Raw genomic sequence first — 22,421 nt, 5'->3', positions numbered from 1 at the left:
AATGGTTTGGTCTCTTCAGTGCTTTCAAAGGGTACTTTGAGCTTCAGCAATGTTACTGGCCTGCTTCCGTTACTCATTTTTTACCTTATGTGTTGAAGAGAAAGAAATGATAAGTTATTCATGCCAAGAAGAATATAAACACCACAGTTACAGTACAGGTAAGTATTCTAATTACCTTGGAAACAAAGGCAGACAGCAGGGCAAAACATTTTGTTTGGCAGGAAAGGCTGTGTAGAAAAGCGGCAGTTTTATCTTCTTTTGAGGTATTTTAATGGTTGTAAGTATGGTTAGTATTACTCATGGATTGGCCTGCAATGAGAATAATTGAGGGAGTTCAAACAAGCTGTTTTATTTGCTGACTTCTTACCTTTGCTGATCCTTTTCCCCACACATTAAAACGATGATGGGATATGAAAAAAACTTCAGAAGATATATGTGGAATGGCTTAATGAAGGTACAACATAATTATGGTCTTCTTACTGCATCTGTATTATGTTAACCACTCAGGGATGTAAATCAACAGAAAATTAATCACTTTTCAGTTGGTTAGCTCAGATTGCTTTGGCTCTGCAAAGTAGCTTTTGTTTTAAAACCTAGAGCTCTCCATTCAGGCATCAGAAAAAAAAAATAAAAGAAAATATGATAATTTATAATTAAATGTGAAGGAAATGTGACATATAGCCATGCACCATCCACATGCTGAAAGAAGATAGTTGGATCATTAGCAGCTCTATGCAGAGGTCACTGTATCCAATAATGGATTACATGGACTGAAGCCTATGAGTTATTTCCAATATTGTCCAATATTCAATGAGTAGCTTGATAGCTAGCAGCAATTTCTTGGCTTTTTTTTACTTCTAGAGAACATGATAGTGATATCAGAAAACACTGCTGCTTGGCCAAAATTGTCTCAGTTTAATGAGTAGGCTTATAGAGATGTAAGAATCAGAGAGGCACTCCATATATCACTGAGCATCTAGCAAGCTAGAGCTTTAGATTTATTGAGCCAGAGACTGTATCAATGAATCATGTGTATAATATCCATGACAAACCTTATACAGATTTGTCAAATAATTTCTGAGCTTGGGTTTTTGCCCAATTGGGAGCAATGAGTTCCCACAGTTAGCTCAAGTTATTCATGAAAGAACGTACTCTTTCTGAAGTTGCCATCTATTTTCACTCCAAGAAATAGCAAGTCATTCCATATTAATCAGTTTCATGCCACTTGTCATTTCACAAATGTCTAGCATGTATTCCTTCAATCATCATTCTTTCATGTTGAGTGTTGCAGATTGATTGTCTCCACGTAGGAAGTTGTCCTAGGTCTTCAATAACTTCAATTTGGCCTTTTATATGTCTTCTAGATCATCTGGCAGGAGATAGGAAGATCAGATGTATAGAATTTATTTTAGATGAGTGAACATTATGGTTTTACACAGTCACACAAGACATTATGCTTTCTTTGTATTCTGTTCCTAATAATCACTGATATCTAATTTTTTTTTTTTGTCTGGATTGGACTGACATTGTCTTGAAATTCCCAATAGAAATATTCCTGTCTGATTATACTGATTTAGAGTCCATAAGGGATTCAGAAGGCTCAATACACTGCTTTGTATTTATCAGCTTTGACTTTGCCATTCTATTTCTTAATTCTACAGTATCTTAATAAGGAAAACACGAAAGGCTGGATGTGGCTTTTCACAAAATACCTGCAGCTATGTAGCACAGCAGATAAGGCTACTGCTGCTTTAATTGGAGCCATCACTGAAACCCCATGTTTTTTTACTGGCATTGTAGGCAGACATATGACTTAGTGAATGTTTAGGAAAATGGTTCAGCCTCAAAAGGGGGTTGTAGAGACTCCTGAGAATCTCTGAACCTTTAGGGTAAGGTGCTGTCCTTGGAAACAGTAAGACTCTGCACAAATTCTGAGTCCAGTCAGCTAAGAGAAATGGATGTGGAATGTCCTTATGCTGAGAGATTAAGTGTCTTCTCTATGATCCTGAATTATGTTCTGAATGCCCCTTTTTATTATCTAGTGCCTCACATGCAACTAGCATGAAAAGTCAAAATGTCATTTTGTAAATGCAATTGTAAATGTTTTTTTCTTGCAGCTATTTTCTGAATTTGGATGAACTTTTTAATCTTAACTTTCTTATCTTTTATAATTTTCCTACACACATACATACCCACCCTTTTGTCTGAAATGCAACCCCAACCTCAGCTTCTCTAGCACATTTCTTTACAAAGGAGAAGGATTTATTTTTTTTTTTTTCTTTTTTGTGTATATGCAGTTATTCTTTGGTGCATATGGAGTTACATTTTTAAGTCACTGAATTTAGGAAGGTATAAAATATGTGTGCATGAGATTGGTTTGTACTACCTCTATATTCTTGACCGTAACTAAAGGTAACTATAAAATAGGCTTCCTGTACTTGTGTGGCCCTGAGATTATTTGAACATTGGAAAAAAGCCAGAATCGGCTTCAGGCTCAGGATTGCCTAGCCCCTGAATTTTCACTGGCTGAATGTGGGTACTAAGGAGAAGGATTTGCACCCTGAGAATGTGCCTCAGAAATGTGGAAAAGAGTCTGTGCCAAATGGGGAGAACTTAGAGATACAAATCTTGCTGATTGCTGAGTTCTCGGTACAGTGGTGAAGAACTTCTTAGAGGAAAACTCTAGTGAATTTTGGAAAGAAAAACACTATGAGAAAGGAAAAAGAGAAGGTTTAGAGTATTTTTTAAAATGTCAAAATGTTGTGTTATGGCTTGTTATGCTTGGGAAAAAGTTATGTGCATCTATTCTGAACATTTCAGTAAGTCCAGCTTGCCTTTCCCATTACAGGCTGGGGAGGAAGGTGAAGGCTTTCTTGAGAGCAGGCAAGATTATGTGCATTGAGAAGCAGAAGCCTAAATAGAGTTCAGTGGGGCAGCTTCACCAGTCTTTTAACTGAGTTGACAAAACTGCTTTTTTTTTGCCCCAAACTCACATTTATCAGAGGGATAGCAAGTCCTGTGAGAAAAGCTTCCTGGTGCTTGCAGTTATTTAAAAGCAAACAAACCAGCCAAATTCTTCAAAGAACACTCACACATTAAAAATTTGAGGCAGAACTTTAGAATTCAGCAGGAAGAATCATGACTTTCCTTGCCTTCATCAAACAGAGTATTTAAAATGTCTGAAAAAGTACTCCCAGCTTTGGGTACTGGGGCCGACAGAGTTTGTACCATCAAGTTTACCAGAGCTTGCTGGTAAAATTACACAAGGTCATTTCCCCACCATGGCATGCTTTTGTTACCATCACTTATGTAAAATGTAAGGATTCCTTTAAAGTATTGCTACTGCCTGTTTAACTGGTAATATGGTGACAAGTGATTTGTTTTTGTCTCCAAATCTTTTGTAATGTGCTCTTAGGTGCTTGGTTCAATACCCAGAACCAACAGAAACCCAGCCTTTGGCAAAAAGCCCGTTCTGCACAGTCCCTCTGAATGTAATAAACAACATAGGTTACTCGTGCAGTCTTTGAAGGTAGCAATTTTCACAATGGTGCATATTATTATAAACTATATTATTACCAGTGGATCTTGTATTTGGAGAGAAAAGCAGTACTGTACAATTTCTACCCTAATAATTTCTTCTCTTATTATTTTTGTAGAGTTGTTGATTTTGTTTACCTTTCTTATGTGAATACACAAGATTGGTTCCAGAACTTTCAGTGTGCCAGCCCAGATTAAATAGATGCTGGTTAGTACCATATTCAATAATTAAAACATGCAGTAGCAGAATAAGAAACTTTTTGTGTGTTTTTTGTTACGTTTGCTCATCAATAATTGATAACTTAGAATGGTTAAAATAAGAGAGCAAAAAAAAGAGATTTTTTTTTAAAACTAAATGTTTGTGTCAGTTGAATAAGATGCAAAATTTAGACTCTTTTACTGTACTCAGGGAGTTTCTATTCCACATTCATATTGATATTTTGAAACTTTTTTGCAACAAAACAAAGATAACAGGCTTTTATCAACTCATATAAAATCATAATATCTCATAAAGATCTTATTAGCATGCAGAACTGGTGGGGTTTTCTGTTCTGATTTGTTTTTCCAGGGATTTCTTTCAGACTTGTCATCACACTCAGAATCCATTTGGCAGTGGGAGTGTATGGCAGCTGCTTTGTTACCCTCATTTCACAGCTATTCTTTAGCATCTGTCCAGGTGCTGTGGCAAGGATGGTGGTTACTTTTGGCTACTTCTATCCCCCTTCCCCTTTCTGAGGCTGGCTTTCATGGTAAAAGTAGATGTAGTAGACAGCACCTTCTTGAAAGGTAGTCTCAATCCTTGCCTTCCCTTTTCCTCTCTCTCAAGAGCCCGAACTTGTGCTTCTGTTTCTCTGCTGACACTGGCTTTTGTCTGAAACCACTGGGAGTTGCTGCAGGGACATAGGAGAGCAGGGAACTTCAATGTAACCCCTGCAGGATCAATTTTAACCCTAAACTGCTGTGAATGTAGTGTAGAGGAGTGACACTGCAAGCAACACTGGTGGTGAGAAGTGGAGGAGTAGGGTTGCCCTCTGATGTGCGTGTTAGATGACATGTATTTCACATCTGTGATGTAAAACTGTGGTGCAAAAGCCATTTTGGTTTCTCTTGGTTCATTGCATAGATTGAAGGAAGTGTCTCAGTGCCTCCTAAAATTAGTCCCCTTCTCTGTCATTCCAGTGGGCTGCCTTCTGGCATTTTTGGCAAGAAATATTTGGACATGCTGTAATAAGAAAAGTGAAGACATTGCTGGTGGGAACATCTATATGTGTCTTAGGAAAGATTATGAATAGAAAGAGAGGAATTTGAGCATGAAAACAGCCCCTCAAAAATAAGTTTGCTCAAAAGTGGTGATGGATTCTGTCATTTCTCCCCCTAGATTTGCATAGGCTGAGCACGCACAGAATCCCTCTAGATAATCATTAATGTTTAACCCCTATATTACCTTGTATCAGTTTTTTCTTTGATGGTAGTATTCAAATGCTGACAGAAAGCTTTTACCATCTGTGAAATGGGATACTCAAGAAAGAACTTTGCAGAATGCCTTGCAAGTCTGAAGGGGAAGGTTTTCTGTTCATCTCTGCCCTCTGTGCATTTGTAAGGTCTTGCCTTAATAATAAATGTGTGACCTGTTTCCCTTCCCTTCCCTTCCCTTCCCTTCCCTTCCCTTCCCTTCCCTTCCCTTCCCTTCCCTTCCCTTCCCTTCCCTTCCCTTCCCTTCCCTTCCCTTCCCTTCCCTTCCCTTCCCTTCCCTTCCCTTCCCTTCCCTTCCCTTCCCTTCCCTTCCCTTCCCTTCCCTTCCCTTCCCTTCCCTTCCCTTCCCTTCCCTTCCCTTCCCTTCCCTTCCCTTCCCTTCCCTTCCCTTCCCTTCCCTTCCCTTCCCTTCCCTTCCCCTCCCCCCATGGTTTAGGTTAATGGTTACAGTAAAATCAGTCTCATATCTTACATGCTTAAATTTCTGTAATTTCTATTAAATACAACTAAATGCTTGGAAGCAAAGCCATGCCAGCTATTCCTCTCATGTGCAGGTACTTTAGAGTTCAGTACCCTTCTGGTACAAGGATATGTACAGCTTGTTGCATTTATAGACCATGATACAGTTTTGAATCCCGTCTCACAATGCTACTGTCCCAAAACCATGTGACACATTTTCTCTGCTGTTTAAAAGGCATGCAGGAGAGCTGGTGATAAAAAAAAAAAATCGTGTTAGTGCTGGCATGTTATAATGTGACTTCCAAAATAAAGCATACAGGAGAATTCCAGGAAGTCACCCAGGAGTGCTGTCTGGGTGGATTTTTTTAGCTTTCAAGTTTTATAGATAGGTAGAGCTAGTGAGGTGTAAATCTGTGTTAGTTCTTTTTCCCCCCCTCTTTATTTATTTATTTATGTTTCACTGAGTTCTATTGAAATGATTTGATTTTGTTGCAGGAGTTTAAATTTTTTAAGTTTAATTATAAATATGCCACCGTAATTTTTTTTCTGTCAGAAAGTTTCTATATTTAGTTTGTTTAGGCAGTATACTCAGTGTGTGAGCATGACTACAGCATCAACAGATATAAGAATAATGCAAAAAATCTTTACAATCTCATTTTACTGGACTGGTTCAGACTTAAAATGAAATAAAAAAATAATCCAAGTACTTAGAAAATGAATATATTCCCATCACACATTGCATCACCATGTAAAAGAAATTTTTGGAGTCTCTAAACCAATATTTTGTTGTTCTTCAGTCATTCTTTCTGTAATCTCTAATTTTATTCCTTCTCACCATTGACAGCATGTGGATGTGCATGCAATCGCAGCGTTGTAAAATTGCAAAGCCTTGTGGAATTGAAAGTAATTCTTTCTTGGGAGGTACCAATTTTGAAGAAGGCATTCAATTTGTTCTCAACCTGCTGGTTCCTGACAATGAAGCAGATAAAATATTTCTTTCCGGCAGTAATCTCAACATTGAGATCTCGAGGGCATTACTGATACATGTGGATAATGAAGTCATTGTGATCAACTCTTTGCTGGAGACATTTCTACAGCTGACTCATTTATGCTGGCTGATTTTTTTTTATTTTTTTATTTAAAATTTGAATGCCTTCTCATTATAGGCACCTCTTTTTCTTACATTTATTCATTTTTCCTCTAGGAGTGTGCTGCATAAATGTCTTAAACACAATGCAATCTTTTTGACAAAATGTGTCATAATCTTCTAATTGATTCCCATAGTAACATAGCCTACTATCATTCAAAAAATAGGCAGGTGTCCTGATCATAAATTGTGTAGAGAAATGACATATTCCAATTTTTAGACAGACTCTCTTTTTTTGTTTTTACATGTAAGCTGGTCATGTTCTTAACCTTGTTTACAGTTTCTGCTGACAATGCTGAAGCTGCACACTGTTCCTTTATTTTAAAGGAAGATAATAAAATGAACATGGTGGTGTTTCAAATCAAGGTGAATAAAATGCCACGGTGATGCATAGGATATAACATCACTATGCAGAAGTTAGCAGTTTTCACTGTTGAAATAATTCCTATTTCAGCACTTTAGGCGGTCACTAACTGCCACGTCACCTAAATTAAATATATTTTAGCTGCATGAGCTTGCAGACTTTTTTGTATCTATGACACAAACCTTATATATTAGGTGCTCAAAGCTAAAACAGTACTTGAAGTGAGCTTGTGACATACTATTCCTGTTTGTGGACCCCAAATTAAAGATATTATGTTGAAATATGTCAGTACTCTACCTAAGGCAGTATTGTGAACTCACTGTTCAATTTGCCGTTTCTGTTTGTTGCTGTTTTTTCTCCAGTGACTGATTCTCTATGTAGTTACCTGAATTTCAATGTTATAGATATTTATTTTTAATGTTTATATAGAATTGATCCTTTTATTTTTTCCATTTCAAGTAATAAAAGACAATGAAAATGGTCTTGCAAACTCTCTGAAGAGAGTTAGATAAATCACTTGATACCCCCTGGTCACTAAGCCATTACTTAGAATGAGTTCTTTTGTTCCAGACAACTAACTCTCTTAATTAAAATGTAACATTTTGTAGGTATTGTGTCTCAACCTCTGGACTAGCAGCTAGTTCCAAATACTGTGCAGTTGTGATAAATTCTATTTTAAAGTCACAGAAATAATTTTCTGAATTCACAGAAATAAAGTCTGTGCAAGTGGAATTAGAAAGGGAAAAAGAGTTTGAGAAAAACCGTTATAGCAGAATCGTAGATCATGAGCTGTTTAAGTTTCTCCATGCAGCCACCATCACTTATGGTCACAGGACAGCAGCTGAGATAAGTTGGAATTAGTTTTTGATTGTGTTGGAGTTTGGTTTGGTTTTTCCTTTGGGTTGTTTTTCTGTTGTTTTGTTAGTTTGTTTTTAAATAAAGACTGGTCTGTAGCTATATGGAACACTTTACTGTAAAAGCCTACTGATTTCTACATGAAGAAGTTACTCTATGGTGTAATATGTCAAAGTTAGTTATTTTTATGAAAAAGTCTTTTCTGCCTTCTCATCAATATAGTGCCTTCTCCAAGCTACCTGTAGAAGACAAAGATGGGAGCAATATAAATTTTCCTATCAGAAAAAAAAAATGAACAATGTACAACTGTTAACAATGTAGAAAAAGAATGCACCTGTTAAAATGAGTTGAACTTGATAAGCAGGGAGACATTTTTGTCCACTGTGAGGAAAAAAAAAGAAAAAAGAAACAAATTTATTAAAAAATGGAAAATTGAGTTTATGAACAAATAGAAAAATCTAAGCCGTGGATTGGAGAATTATTAATTGAATGGCCAAGGCTTGTGAGAGCTCTAAAGGACTTGCAGCTGGCTGGGTTTTCGTTGTGTTAATTTCTCAGCAGCATTTGGTCTTGCAGTAGTGGAGGTGATTGTAAAACTTCTCTCAGGTGAGTTATTTTGAGGGTTGCAGATGTTTTAAGAAAGTGTGCTTTCCTGCAGCCTCTGCAGTGTGCCCTGCCCAGCAGTCAAGCTCATCCTCCTTTATTCTGAATTTTGTCAGATGCATTTTGGGCAGGAGTAATCCATGTAGCTGATGTATAGTATGTCTGGCTGAGAATAAGCTTGCACTTATTCTTCTCCTTTGTCTCAAGGAGAGCTGCTGAGGTGAGAAAAGCAAGTACCACTATGTGGTGTGCAGGCAAGAATCCCATGAGCTAAGTCCCTAATGGCAGCATTTCTCACCTAAGGATGGGTGTGTTTCTGCACCTATGAATTGGGTAGTTAGTGTTGTCCTGATGTAATTTTGTTTATTGAACTTGTTATGTGAAGTCTGATCAGTGGTTAGAAGGTCTTGGAGCAATGTAGACCTAGAGGTGTGTTTTTAATAATGCTAAAAAAGAAAATATGCCACATTCTTGTTTTTTGGCTTTGTTGGGGGGAGTTTTGGTCTTTTTGCATTTCCTAGGTTTTGGAAGCCAAGGAGAGTGCTCATCTCCCATTACTGAATTGTCCTCAATGGGTTGAACAAACTATTGAAAGCATAGAGTTTTGTGGTTTTTTATTTGCCTTCTATGTGTTAGTCAGCAAAACCACTAAGGACCAAACTCCTCACTAGAGATGGAGTGTATAGGGTGACAGACTCAGCTGTGAGTGTAGTCTGACATGCACAGAAAGAGAAAACTTGAGATTTTGTTGGAAATTTAAAAATAAACTGCAGAGGCTTTCTGTGACTTTAAGGTTCATGATACCTCTGCTGTTCATCAGGTCTGTGCTTTCAGCTTGGCATCCCTCAATCCTCTGCATTAACCTGCTTTTTAACTGAGCAGAGGAATTTCTTATCAGGCAAGTACTGTTTTCTGCAATGCTTTCCCCTTAGTTGGCAAAGTCCCTCGTTTGTGTTAATACACCTTGTATTGGTGCTGAGGAGTGACAGATCTTGTCAGGCTGCTATCACTGTAGAAGACAGCCAGGTGTCCTTGCAGACAGGCCAAGTCCAAAATAAATTTATTTGTCTTAAATTCTGATGGTTTTTTTTTCCCTGTCAGAGCAGTACTTCCTTACAATTTTGGAGAGTTGAATGAAATATTTCTAGTCTGTATTAAAGATATGCCACATGCAGAATGATTTTTACAAAAATTAAAAAAAGAAATAAAAAACAGTGTTTGGGCTCAAAGCCTCCATGGTTTGTTTTTATTTTCAAACTGTTCATAATTAATTTTGTCACCTGCCTCATGACCGTATAATTTCTTTCAGTTGTACTTCTTCAGAGGCGTAGGTATGAGAAACATCTTCTGTTTTCCCCACAACTTATAATTAAGAGAATGCAGAATTCCCTACTGTTATTATTCTTCAGTTTCTATTCTCATTGTTCCATTTGTGGCTCAATTACTCTATTTGAATTTAAGTTTTCGGTCGCTACGTCTTCTTACTTCTTTTTTTTTCTGTGGGATTAACCAGCTTTTAAGACTGAGAATGTTGTTTTCCTCCTTGTACTTGACTGCCTTAACTTTTTCTTCTAAATGTCATTCATGTTCTCCAAATTTTAAACAAATATTTATACTTCTTGGGGTTTTCAATACTTTTTAAAAGACACAAATCTCTAGAGCAGTATGTAATCTTCCATTACACAAAGAGTACTGAAGCAGTGTAGCTCTTGCAAGGAATTGACACCCTGCTTCCCCATGCCCTTCTGCCCCTATGCCATGGGTCTTGTGGTACAACTTTGCCACGATATCTCCATGTGCAATCAGGAGCCCGGTGCAGAGGCACACTTCTGTACAGGTCCAGCTCCTGGCAAGCAGGGATTTACCTACCCCTTACCCCTTGGGTGTCTCAGATTGCCTGGGTGTCTCATGATTGTGCTCTAACTATGCATAGCCAGTGTGGGTCGGGCACTGAACCTCAGTGCAATTCAACTAGAAAACCAGAAAGCTTGTAAGAAATGTTTAGACATGCTTAAAAAGCTGTGCAAGAAATCTTCCTAGAAGAGGAAGTGAGTTTGAGATAGGTGGGAGCTGAGTCAGTCTTGAGTCATTTATGGAGAAATCTTTGCTATACTCCCTCGAACATCCAGTATTAGCTGTATTTGCATCACTTTATATTTTTGTTTCTTTGAATTATTACATTTTAAAGGAACTTTGTATTCTTTTGGTAGGCCTACTTTCTTGATAGTTTTTGGTGTAATTAAAACATCAATTTTAATTTCTGGGGAGGTGAGGCTGATGTTTGGTTTCCTATAATGAATGAATGCTTTGTTATACTTGTAAAAATTAAGCTTTTTATGATTACCCTTGTTGTGTGTATTGGGTTAAGCAGTTAATGCCCATTAGCATACCAAGTGTATGGCTTGGTGTGAGATATTTCACAGAGCAAGCTGAACATGCAGTCACAGGGGGAAGGCACAGTGTGTGTGTGAGTGTAGGGACTTGCAGGCTAATCCTGCACAGCATTAATGTGTGCAGGTCCTGTACAAGGCACTAGTGGGCTGAGGGTGGATGAAGGCATGCACCTGCTCTGAGTGTTCTGGCAATGTGGTGACCAGCCCTCCCCTCCCCACCCCTCCAAACCCTTCTGCTGTGTAGCAAGAGTCTCTTGCAACTGGTACATCTAATGCTCAGGTCTTGTAAAAAGATTTATAAATAAGATTTTATCAGGCATGCATCTAGTATTAGCTTTTCCTCCAAATTGGAAGAATACGTAGAATTCTTAATTGTTTTGGGTTGGTTTTTTTTTTGCTTTGAACTGATCAATGAGAGTATGTGATTGCCAGTAACATACAAATGAAACTACCTTCCTTTGTTTTAAACTTAGGAAGTGCTTAATCTTGGAGGGCAATGTAGTATTGTATGGATATGTTACTTGAGAATATTGGAAATTTTATGTATATTAGTTACTATACTAATAACAATAATGACCTTTTCTGGTTGATTTCTTCAGCCTGTGAGTGCATAATTATTTGCATACAATGTTTCATATTAAAAATATGACACAACCACTTAACTGTAGGAAGACTGGTAGAGGAGGTTGAAGCTGCATGCTTATTCTAGTCATTGGTGCCTAAATATCACACTACATTTAATATACAATGTCATATACATACTGATGTGAGCATAATGTACTGCTAGTAGCTCAGCAGAATGAGAACTTAGTACTGATGGAATGTCAGTCTTAATTTTTTATTACTTTAGCTGTGGGCATTTTATGTCAAAACCAGAGCTGACCAAATACTGCAACATGTTATGCATGAAAACACTTTCATTTATTTAATGTCTTGCAGATGTACAAGTGGTCTTTTAATATAGTCTTTCTGAGATATTAGATGAAAACTAGAAGGGATTTCATCAGATTTAACACCTTTATACACTGGCTAAAAGTATAATCAGAAAATGAGTCAGTAATTAAACTAGTTACATTGGATAAGGAATCTTAAATTTTCTGCTTAGCAAAGGAAGAAATGAAACTCACCATGCATGGTCTTTGATCAAACATTTTAGTGTATCTTAAATACCTTTTAAAATTGTGATTCGTCTGGTGAATTCAACCAATTATGAGTTGAAATATTTTTTCATAGATTATTGTTTAGAACCTTATGGCTTTTCACAGAGAGTTCATGGCTGAGAAAAGGGGAACTGAGCTCAAGAAAAATTGATTGCTAGGAATACTGTGTGCCTTAGCCATATCTCCCCATAATAACTGAAGAAGGTGCATCCTTTTTGTCAGAAATAAAGGACACAGCTCTCTGGTTGAGTTGCAATGATCAGGGCAGGGAGAGGGTGGAGTGACATCACCATGCTGCCTCACCTGGCTTTGGATTTAGGTGACTGGAAGCCAAAAAATGCACCTGAGTAGGGGCCACCTGCATTGGAGCAGATTGATAGGGCCAGGCAGGAGCGAAGCTGCTGTGGTGGGTATCTAGTGAGCCTCAGCTTCCTTCAATTCTACCTCTAATCCAGTCTCGGAACATCTGAGCCATTACCTGGCTGGGATGAAGCTGAGTTTTTATGTTGTTTATAAGCCAGAACATACTTCTGAGAGGGTGATTTTAGGGTACCTTTTCATGCATCTTCTTTTATTTTTCATGCCTCATATAAGAGGTTTTTCATTTTTGGCAGACTGTCTTCTCAGGGCACTCTGAAACTAGATTATTTACTACAGGTGGACCCAGATTGCTGGGGTAAAAAACACCAGCCACATATACTTCCTTGAAGGACGTAAATTCTGTTTTAAAACTCACTGAAAGAAAAGTATTGTTGATATGTGTGATATTTTCTATGGGAATCACAACCAGAACATTAATAATGCCTTTGTTCTATCTTTTTTTAGCTATCAGTGGCAAATTTTAAACTGTAAAAGTTTCAGGTTGCTGTATATACAAAAGGAAATTGTGATTTCAAATTATAATTGGAGATGTGGTTATAGAATAATGAATGGAAATAATTAATAGAAAGCTAATTGGGTAACATCAGAATAGTTTATCCTGGTATATTGGGACTGCATGCTTCAGTTGATACTCAGTGTACTTTTGGGATTTCTGGTTGCACCTCACCTCTGGTTCTGCTAGTATATTGTATTATGAGGAATATTAATAATGCTGCAGAACAATTACTTGTTCATTTGCTAACTGATTAAAATTCATGCATAATTTATTGGAACTGGGAGAGACTTTATAAATAAGTCTCCTTGGCCTCGAGAGCTTAAAAACAAAATGTGTATGCTAATATAAGAATGTGCTTTACTTCTTAACATAAAAACTTAATAGGCAATGGTCTCATTAATGTGAGGTTTTATTTGTGATAATCGTGCTCTTAATCAAAGTGTATACTTCTAAACATAGCCATATGTTTTAGAAGTTTATAACTTGGAATTGGTAATGCATCATGCTCATCAGTGATGATGTTTTCTGCTATATTCAGTGCTATACACTGACCTTAGAATACATTAGTTTGACATTTAATATGTTAGCTCCACAGTAAATAAACTGCCCTCATTATGCCCAGCTGCATTTCTGAGCTTTGATGCAGGTAGGGATCTAAATTAATTCATAAGCACATATATTGCCAAAGAAGGGTAAAACATTAATAATTAATTGAGGTACATTCTATGGTTTTGCATATCCTGAAGCAGAAATGGAAACACCTTGGAGCATTCACCTTTCCACTCTGGGAGGAAAAATTCAGCTCCCATTACAGCCACTGTGACATAACTACAGACTCCTGGTCTACAAACTGAGTGGTTTGAGAAGCAGCTAATTTAGAAAAAAGCCCGCAAGATATGTGCCAAAATCTTGGAAATGTGGTTGCTTATAGAGCTGGTAAATATACTGTTTGGAGCAAGCTGTGGTACCTGGAAGCGAAGCTTTGCTGCTGGAAATAGAGAAGCAGGCAGAACCAGGGAGTCATTAGCTGAACTTCACCATGCAGGGCAGATGGTATGTCAAAGGAGGTCCACCACTCCCCACCATGTGTTGTGTCATTGACACTGGTGGGATCATCCCTGAGAGCCGGAGTACGTGCAATGTGTCTGTGTCTTTACTTCTGTTGTGTAGACTGTAAGGGTCCCCTTCTAGGGAAATCTTATGGTCTGGGGTTAAAACTTATTTTTAATGTACTGGCCATGAGATCCCCTCTACCTGCTCAGAGTTGCTGATTTGTTCTGCATCGCTGCTGTGTTAAACCCCTGTGTGCTCTGAATTTAGCATTGTTGCCTAATTAACTGAAACAAATTAGCTGAAATATGAGCCATCTGGAATGAAAATGAACCTTCATGTTTATCACTGAATTCATTTTATTAGAAAAATACTTGTTGCTTGTGGTGGTTTCTTAAAATAAATCATGCTGAGGCAATGTTTCTATGTTAACATTTCTTAGGGTAGGGGGACCACCCCTTCCCGTTTGGTCTGTCATTACCTTTTTCACTTTGCAGCTGCATTGAAATCTGTAGTCAGGCAGAAGCTGATGAGAAGAGGGGATGACAAAAGACATCTCACATCCTATTGTTCACATTTCAAAATAACTAGTATATTACTAAAGAATAAAATATTATGTGTTGTTGCTACATGTTTTTATTTTGTCATTCTCCTGGCAGCTTTGGTCAGTTCTGAGTATTCTAAATGCATATAATAGGCATCTGTAGCCTTTTCCCTAACTACATCCAGTGGATTTCAGATTAACTGCACTGATACTTATTTTTAAGAATATTCTGTGCAGGGGTTGTGTATTATCTCTTGCAGCCCTTTCTATAAGGAAAGTGCAAATGTGGCTTCAGTCAATAAAAGAAAATGTCAAGTTATTGGTATACTAAATGATATAAACGAGCATAGTTTTTTTTTCAGAAAAAAATCTCTAGCAGCAGCAGTATATAAATCAGACAGGATTTTGTGGTATCTAGCTGAGATTTTTAAAAGGAAAATATAGCATTGAGCAGATGCCAGTAGTGCACCACTCACTTCCATCAGCTGAAATTCTCCTCAGCTCCTCTTCATTGATGTCAGTTTGAATTTGTTTCTGAGGTTTGGAATCTTTGCTGACCAAACTCTGACAACTTCCTGGGTAGAGAGCCCTCCTTTGAGTGGGTTTTCCGGCTTATGTTTTATCTCTGGCTTGTTTTTTGTCTCCCCTGCAGAGCCTCCTCGGCCGATAGCACCCCCGCAACTGCTGGGCGTTGGGCCTACGTACTTGCTCATCCAGCTGAACGCCAACTCCATCATTGGGGATGGCCCCATTATCCTGAAAGAAGTGGAGTACCGGATGACGTCTGGGACTTGGACAGAGACCCACGCTGTCAACGCACCAACCTACAAGCTCTGGCACCTGGACCCTGACACCGAGTATGAAATCCGGGTCCTGCTCACTAGGCCGGGTGAAGGTGGGACGGGGCAGCCAGGGCCACCACTCATCACCAGGACCAAATGTGCCGGTGAGTGTTGCTCTGGAAAAATTAACAAAAAGCCCAGATCAGTAATAATTTGCTGTGTCCTCTTTGTCTGGTCATTGTCTAGGTTGCTAACCCTTGGAGGGTAAATTAGGAGGTGGGAAGTTGAAATCTAAGAAACCATTTTGCTTCTCATCATGTAAGGAAGGGGACCTCTTGGTTTCTGGAAAGTCCTGACCTCCTTCATATTTCTTCACCTTCATATTTTCAATTACATTTTAAGTAAACTTTGCACATACAGGAAATTGCATGGGGAAAAAGGATATGTTTAAGAAATAGAATAGTGCAAAAAAATAAAGTAGTGAACTTCTGCGTAATTTGTCTTTTCCCAAGCAGTTATGTATGGCCTGACAGAATCTCCAAGAACTAAAATCCAACTACTAAAATCTCTAGCTATGACTGCTCTCCAGGGAAGTGGTCATAGCAGCAAGCCTGCCAGAATTCAAGAAGTGTTTGGACAATGCTCTCACACTGTTGGTGACTCTTTGGGCTCTCCTGAGAAGAACTAGGAGTAGGACTCAATGATTATTGCGGGTCCCTTCCAACTCAGGATATTCTATGATTCTCTAAATTGTAGAATACAATTGAAAATACAAATAGAGTTTTTCTACATTTTTGACTACTGTCACCAAAATCATGTGCTGCTGAGCCCTGCAGTCTTCTTTCTGTTTCTTTGAGTGCCCCTGCGTGGCCAGCAACAAGAAGATTAAGCACTGTCAACTTGTGTTAAATGCTGTTCCTTCTAAAGCTACTTAAAGTTATTTTAATCTCAGCTTTCATAAGAAGAAAGATAATACCTACATCTCATAGTTGCAGGGGAGAAAAATTATAGATTTGAATCTCAGACTGCGAGGAAAATAAGCATAAATTAAATTGTGGTGTTTCCCCTCCTAGTCTCAGGACTTCTAGGGCCTGACAGTATTTTAAAGTTGGCACAGTATTATATTTTAGCAAAGAGTGCTGATAACCATCTATGCAAAATTGCATTAATCAGAAGGACAAGCTGGTGTCTCAGGTTTCCATGTCTCATGTATAGATGTGGTTTCCATGTCTCATGTATATATGTGCATATGTGAATCAGAAATATAAATAGTTTTTTCCACAAGTTGAAGGCAGATCTCTGATTGATGACCACTCATTTTGTTTACTTAAGGAAGAGTATCAGGGTCTGGATCAGAAGCCAGAAATTCTAGCAGACTAGGTCAGTGGGTATGAATTCCAGAAAATTAGGCAATCTTTTTTAAAGTTGTTCATAGTACTGTCAGAAGCTGATGCACAAAGCTGGAGTAAGACTAAAGTTAAGGCATCTTTCGGAGTTCAGGATTGTTTTTATAATTTAGACTGTCTTTCCAGTAAAGTAGAAATATCTATGTGTCTATCTCAGTTAGGGTGTCAGTCTTTGAGGTCTAAGTAAGGTTAAAGTATTGGTTTTTTGCACAGAATTGGTTTAGACATTCTTCTGAAAAAGTAGAAATTGGAAAACTGCTTCTGTTTTAAAGAGACTGAGCCGAGACTAACAAATTGAAATGTTTAGGTTGTTTTTCAGCACTTGAAAAAATGTAACTTAATTTACCCAGGTTGTGACAGAGTAAAGATTGTTAGTGGGAGAGGAAATAATGAATTATGTGACATATTTTTAGAGGCCTGTTAGGGAAAATTATTGTGGGTGTGCTTTTATTTTTAATTATATATTTTTTTTAGCATAACACTCACATGTTAGGCTCCAAAATCTAGTCTGGCTTGAGAAAAAAATTCAGCTCAATTTAATACACTATGAAATTAAGCAGATTAAAAAAACACTTGAGCAGAAAATTCTGAACTTTGTGACAGCATTATCTTAATAATAATAAAATTTCAAGCTGTTTACCTTGCAGTAAGACTTATTCTTTCTATTCCATTAAACTGAAGGCAAATAGTTGTTACTATTAGCTCATTTCAGTTAGAAGAAGGTGTGCAAGCAAGGGTTTGTGAAGACTGAAATATTTTTCCCAGCATCAGAGATAAGTCAGGGACAGAACCAGATTGAACGCCCTGCTGCCTCCTCACCTGTCTGGAAAATGAGACAGACCTTCCTTTTCTGCAGTGTTCTCCCAAGGCTTCTGATAGATAACTGCAAGTCCTCATCAATATGATTTTCTTGGTTGTATATACTTATATTTTTCTTGTAAAAGGCAAATTATAAACATAAAAATTAGTCTCTTCTAAAGCAAAGATTTATAAGAGAAGGCAAAGGCAATAATGGAAGATCTCACCCTGCAGTCTCTGCTGCTGCCGGTATTGTACCAGTGACTGGCAGGTGATTTACTGTGCTATATTAGATGACATCTCTGCAGCAGTATCTTCTTTCTGGAGTTTCTTCAATTATTCCTAATTCTCATTTCTGACAAGCTCACTTATTTTTCAGACAGATACTTTCTTTTCTGTCAATGTTCTTTGTCAATTTTGCCTTTCCATAAGTTTTATACATACTAGTTCAAATTCTGATGCAAGTTATAATTGATTATCTGCTCAGTATCAGATGGAATAGTGGGAAATAAATGAATTTTTAACATGAAGTTTGACTGCTCTCTACACAGATTTAAAAGTGTGCATTAGTGAATGTTGATCTGATGAGATTGTAAGGATTGAAGTTTACGCTCCAAGTAGCAGCAATAGCAAACTCCCTGAAAAAATAATCAGAATAAGCTAGGATTCTGCTCTCTGTTTGTTTAATGCTTAAGCAAATATCAACATTTTTTTCAGATTAAGTTTAAAATACTTTTTTCCCATAATTCATTCAGTATTTATAATTTCATGCTATTTCTTAATAAAATATTATTGATCAGTTGTCCTCTGCTTTGCTGGAGATGTATTCTACTCCTTAGTGATTTGAGTGATGATCATACTTAACTCATTGTCATATATGCACTTTTATTATTAGATATTTAGATCATTTTCTGTCTTCCTCATAACAAAACTAGTGTCTGGTGACTCATTTACTAAATGTTTCCACTAATGCTTAACAAAATTGTTCTTTAATGATGGGATAATTCTTCCACTAGTTAAGTCCTCTGACAGCCTGTTTGTCTACTTGGCATTTCCCAGGTAATCTTTCCTGTGCTGAAGCTAAGGCATTTTGTTAGATGTGTTGTTTTATCAGTCTGTGATTAAAGACAGCTCTGAGCAATCAAACATATGAAAGCACTGAGTATTTTTAAATGGCTGAAGACTGAAACATCTGAAGTGAAACACTATTTTCTTACATTATCCTCCGTAAGAGCCAGGTGTGTGCTTTGTTATTTCCTCTTCTAAGCACCACCGATGTTGATATGATCAAGGCATTGTGTTCTCAGCTGCTGATGCTGAAGGGTACTCCCTCCCCCTCTATCCTCACCGGGCACCTGAGTTTTATTTCATTCTGACTTCACCTCTTGCCTGGGGTCATTGCTCAGATTATTCACTTCTCCTGGATTCTAACACCAAAACAAAAGGCAGAGAGTAACACTTTAACCAGAAGTAATCCTTAAAGCTGTTTTCTGTGGCTCTGGGGTGTGTTGTCCTTCCTAGCATATCCTCTGAGTTATTATTGCCTTTCTTCCCTTGAGGGGGTAGGAGGAGAGGGGCAGGGTTTAGAAAATACGTGATAATCGAAAATTGTCCACTTAGCCTGCTTTTTCAACTCTAAATTAGAAGTTGTTCTCTTATGTTGGCTGCTGCTTCTGAGTAACAGCTCACAGCTCAGTTTTATGATTAACTGATATTTTAGCAGCAAAGGAGGTCAAGAGTTCAGCCTGTCCAGAGCTTAATATATGTACACAGTGGAATTGCTTGCTCCTACTTTACTGAAGTTCAGCACAAGGGTGTGATTTTTCAGAAAAGCATGAGGAATTGTAAAATAGTTGGAGAAAAGAGTGCTGTGTGTTTACACTCTTTTTTGGTTTTGATAATGAAATGAGTAAGGACAGGAGGGAAGCTTTATAGCTTTAGCAGAGCTGAGAAAGGAAAAATATTTATCAATGATATTATTGTTATTATTACTATTGTCATTATTGTTATTTCATTGTTCAAAATCATTATCCATCACAGAGACCTGATATTGGTAGCAGTCAGCCTCAAGGCACGAGAGCAGGAGATGCTGGTTCAGCCGTGAAATGCGGGTTCATGAACACCTGCGGTTGGAGGCTTAGGAGCTGGGCTGCTTTCTGCTGCCTTTTCAAATGCAGAACGTTTGTGCACAGTTTCCACATGTATTAATTTCAAAAACAGTATACACAGAGTACAGGATACTGCTGAATTCTCCTCTAAGAAACAAGAAAAACAAAGCATGGAGAAATATTGAAAAACAAATGCAAGCTCAAAGGCTTTTGATCATTGTCTTGGGATTTATAACAGAGGGACCCCAGAGAGGTTGCCACTGAAAAAGTGACTCTGCATGGCCATCTGGAGAGCTAAAGTGTTGTTGTGGTTACATAAAAATTGTAAATGATTTTTAAAATGAGTGGAGTGAGAGGGACATTGAAGTATAGAATCTACATGTGCTGATGTGGGATGTGTACAGTGCTACTTCACTCAGTAATTGTTGCCTTTCACATTTGCAGAGTCAATGCAGCAGGTTCAGGGTGGGGACCTGGATTTGTAAGCTCTGCTGTATGCTATACAAGGGAATTTAGGATGTTGGAATATGCGGCAATGTGTTTATAAAGTTGGGTAGAATCAACATCACAGGAGGCTCCTGGAAATACAACACTGAACAGATAAGCTGTGCTCTTCATTTGTGTCCCTTGCAGTAGTGCAACTGCAATTGGTTAAAACTTTAAAAGCTAATAAAAATACAAATAAGTGCATAATTTTCAACCATTTTTTTTAATGGGGACAGAGAAAAATATTTACCTTTATAGGAAAACAGCTGTGTTCATGTTTTGAGCAGAATTTTAATCTTATTTCTCTCAAAGTATTATTATTATGTACTTAGCCTATAGCTTCAAAGGCAACATGAATACATTTTGAGTGCTTAAATTACGTGTTTTTATTACTCATATTTTTGTTGTTTACTGTTTGAACGGATTTCAAGGATAAACTCAAGATGAACAACTTGAAACTAAATGAGTATGATACTTTAAAAAATTATTTTACATTTGTCGTTCCAGAAGAGCCTTCATTACACCAATATTTAGAAGTTGCTGTTGTTTTACAAATGTGTTTGTCACTTGTGACTGTTTCTGGGCTTTTGGCCAGGTACTAATTGGAACCATTTAAGGTTTTGCTATGATTCCAAATGCACCAGAGTCTTGTTCCACATAGGTTTACCAACTGGGTATGGGGAGGTGGAGCAGGGAGATATTAAAACAATGGAAAAAGTCTGGTCTAAGGAGTTTTATCATATTCCCATTAAGACTGAATACTTGATTTGTTATTGAGAAAGCATCCTGTAGAAGAGCCATCTGATTTGGGCCATCATCTGGCACCAGCACCCATGCTCTGCTTATTGTGCTGCTTTCCACTGCTGAGATACCCATACCACATATAGAATCCTAATGATGCTTATATCCATGAGAAAGGAGTAGTGCAGCTGACTTACCTAGCATGAGACCAGGCAGACTGCCCAGCCAAGTTCTTGCAGATTGTGTAAATTAAGCATGCTATCCTCTTTTTCAAAGGAATTTAATGTTGATGACTCAGTTGAATTGGCAGTAAGCTGCAAGTTCAGACACCAACTTCCCCTAAATTCATTTTCAACTTTTTTATTGTTTGCTCTATTCAGCCTTGCTTAGTATCATTTATATGGTACTTGCAGCTGCGAGTTCCCTCTGTATGAACTTGAAACTTTCTTCCTGGAACATTGCGAGTGCTGTGTTTTACAAACATGGATTTCCTGAATTCTCACATGCTTCATTTTTGGGAAGACTATTGTTCATGGCCAGTTTTTTATAGTATAGTATCATACTCAGCAGTAAATCACTCTGATGTTCTTCACTTAGAGTTAGGATAGCAGACCTTGGTAAGTGGACTCCTCTAGCATGGCCACCCACATTTCAAAGCCTCTGTTGTGTGCAGTGGCCTCTTCTCTCTTCTTTCTGAAGTCTACCAGTGGGCAGGGAGGGACTAATAACCTACAGCAGGACATGGTTGTGGTCATTGGCACTCAGCACACTGGTCAGTCAGGGTTTTGGGGAAAAGACTTTGGTTAAAGTTACTGGATCTCTTTCTGGTGAAGGACACAGGGTCACTTCACTTGCCCCCTTCACTTTGTAGTAGAGGCAGGGGGAGGAAAAGGAGTGGCTACCAACACCACACAGAGCTCCCGTCTCTCAAGCAATTTCTCCATCTCTTGCCTCACCTTGGTTTGTTTGGTGGTTTTTCCCAGAGCAGAGCATGTCACAGCACACTGAAACCATCATGATTTATCCAAAGTGCATGTAACTAGTCAATAGATCACAGTTCTGAGAGGAGCACTGTCTGTGGCGAGGAAATATATTGCAGTACATTAATTCGCAGTGCCCATTCCAGCTGTAAAGGAATGGATGTGGGCAATAATTCATATGGCAGCACTTGGAAGTACTGTGGGTGCACCCAGGCTAGATAACTCACAGCCTGGTTAGAGCTTCTGCAAAGTTAGGGGACTGATATTCACAGATTTTTAGTCTGTGTCTGCTTCTTAAAAACATGAGTGCAGGTTGAGATAATCTTTCCCTTTTAGAAGACTGAAGCTCTTTTTTTGAACTGCAACTTCTATTTTTTATTTCAGCTGAAATAATTTATTTTTTTTTAGTATGATTGATTAGTGTGTTTGATGCTTTAGTTTGGTTTCATAATTAAGGTCTCTCAAGTGCTCAGGAATGAAATATTAATTTTATAGCGAGAGTTGAGAATTGGTAAGTACGCAAATAAAACAAACTTTTATAAGACTGGCTTTTATTGTATTTTCATTTATCAGTCTATTAAAAATTAATCAGGGAAAATTTTAATAAGGTTTTTTAAGTTGCTCTGATCATTGCAGCACTAAAGTGTTTTGGAAGCAT

General features: G+C 37.9%; 1 protein-coding gene across 5 annotated transcripts in view; it reads left to right on the top strand.

Moving 5' to 3' along the window:
- PTPRK (protein tyrosine phosphatase receptor type K) overlaps nucleotides 1-22,421 on the top strand; it is a 382,502-nt gene that overhangs the window by 206,409 nt on the left and 153,672 nt on the right. For all 5 annotated transcript variants that reach the window (XM_058834980.1, XM_058834978.1, XM_058834979.1 and 2 more), the window contains exon 7: nucleotides 15,115-15,408. In XM_058834980.1, coding sequence (XP_058690963.1) covers nucleotides 15,115-15,408 — 294 coding nt within the window. The remainder of the gene's footprint in view (nucleotides 1-15,114; nucleotides 15,409-22,421) is intronic.

Source organism: Poecile atricapillus, chromosome 3 (assembly GCF_030490865.1).
Source record: "Poecile atricapillus isolate bPoeAtr1 chromosome 3, bPoeAtr1.hap1, whole genome shotgun sequence".
Lineage (NCBI taxonomy): Eukaryota > Metazoa > Chordata > Aves > Passeriformes > Paridae > Poecile > Poecile atricapillus.
This window is presented reverse-complemented; position numbering and strand designations above follow the sequence as displayed.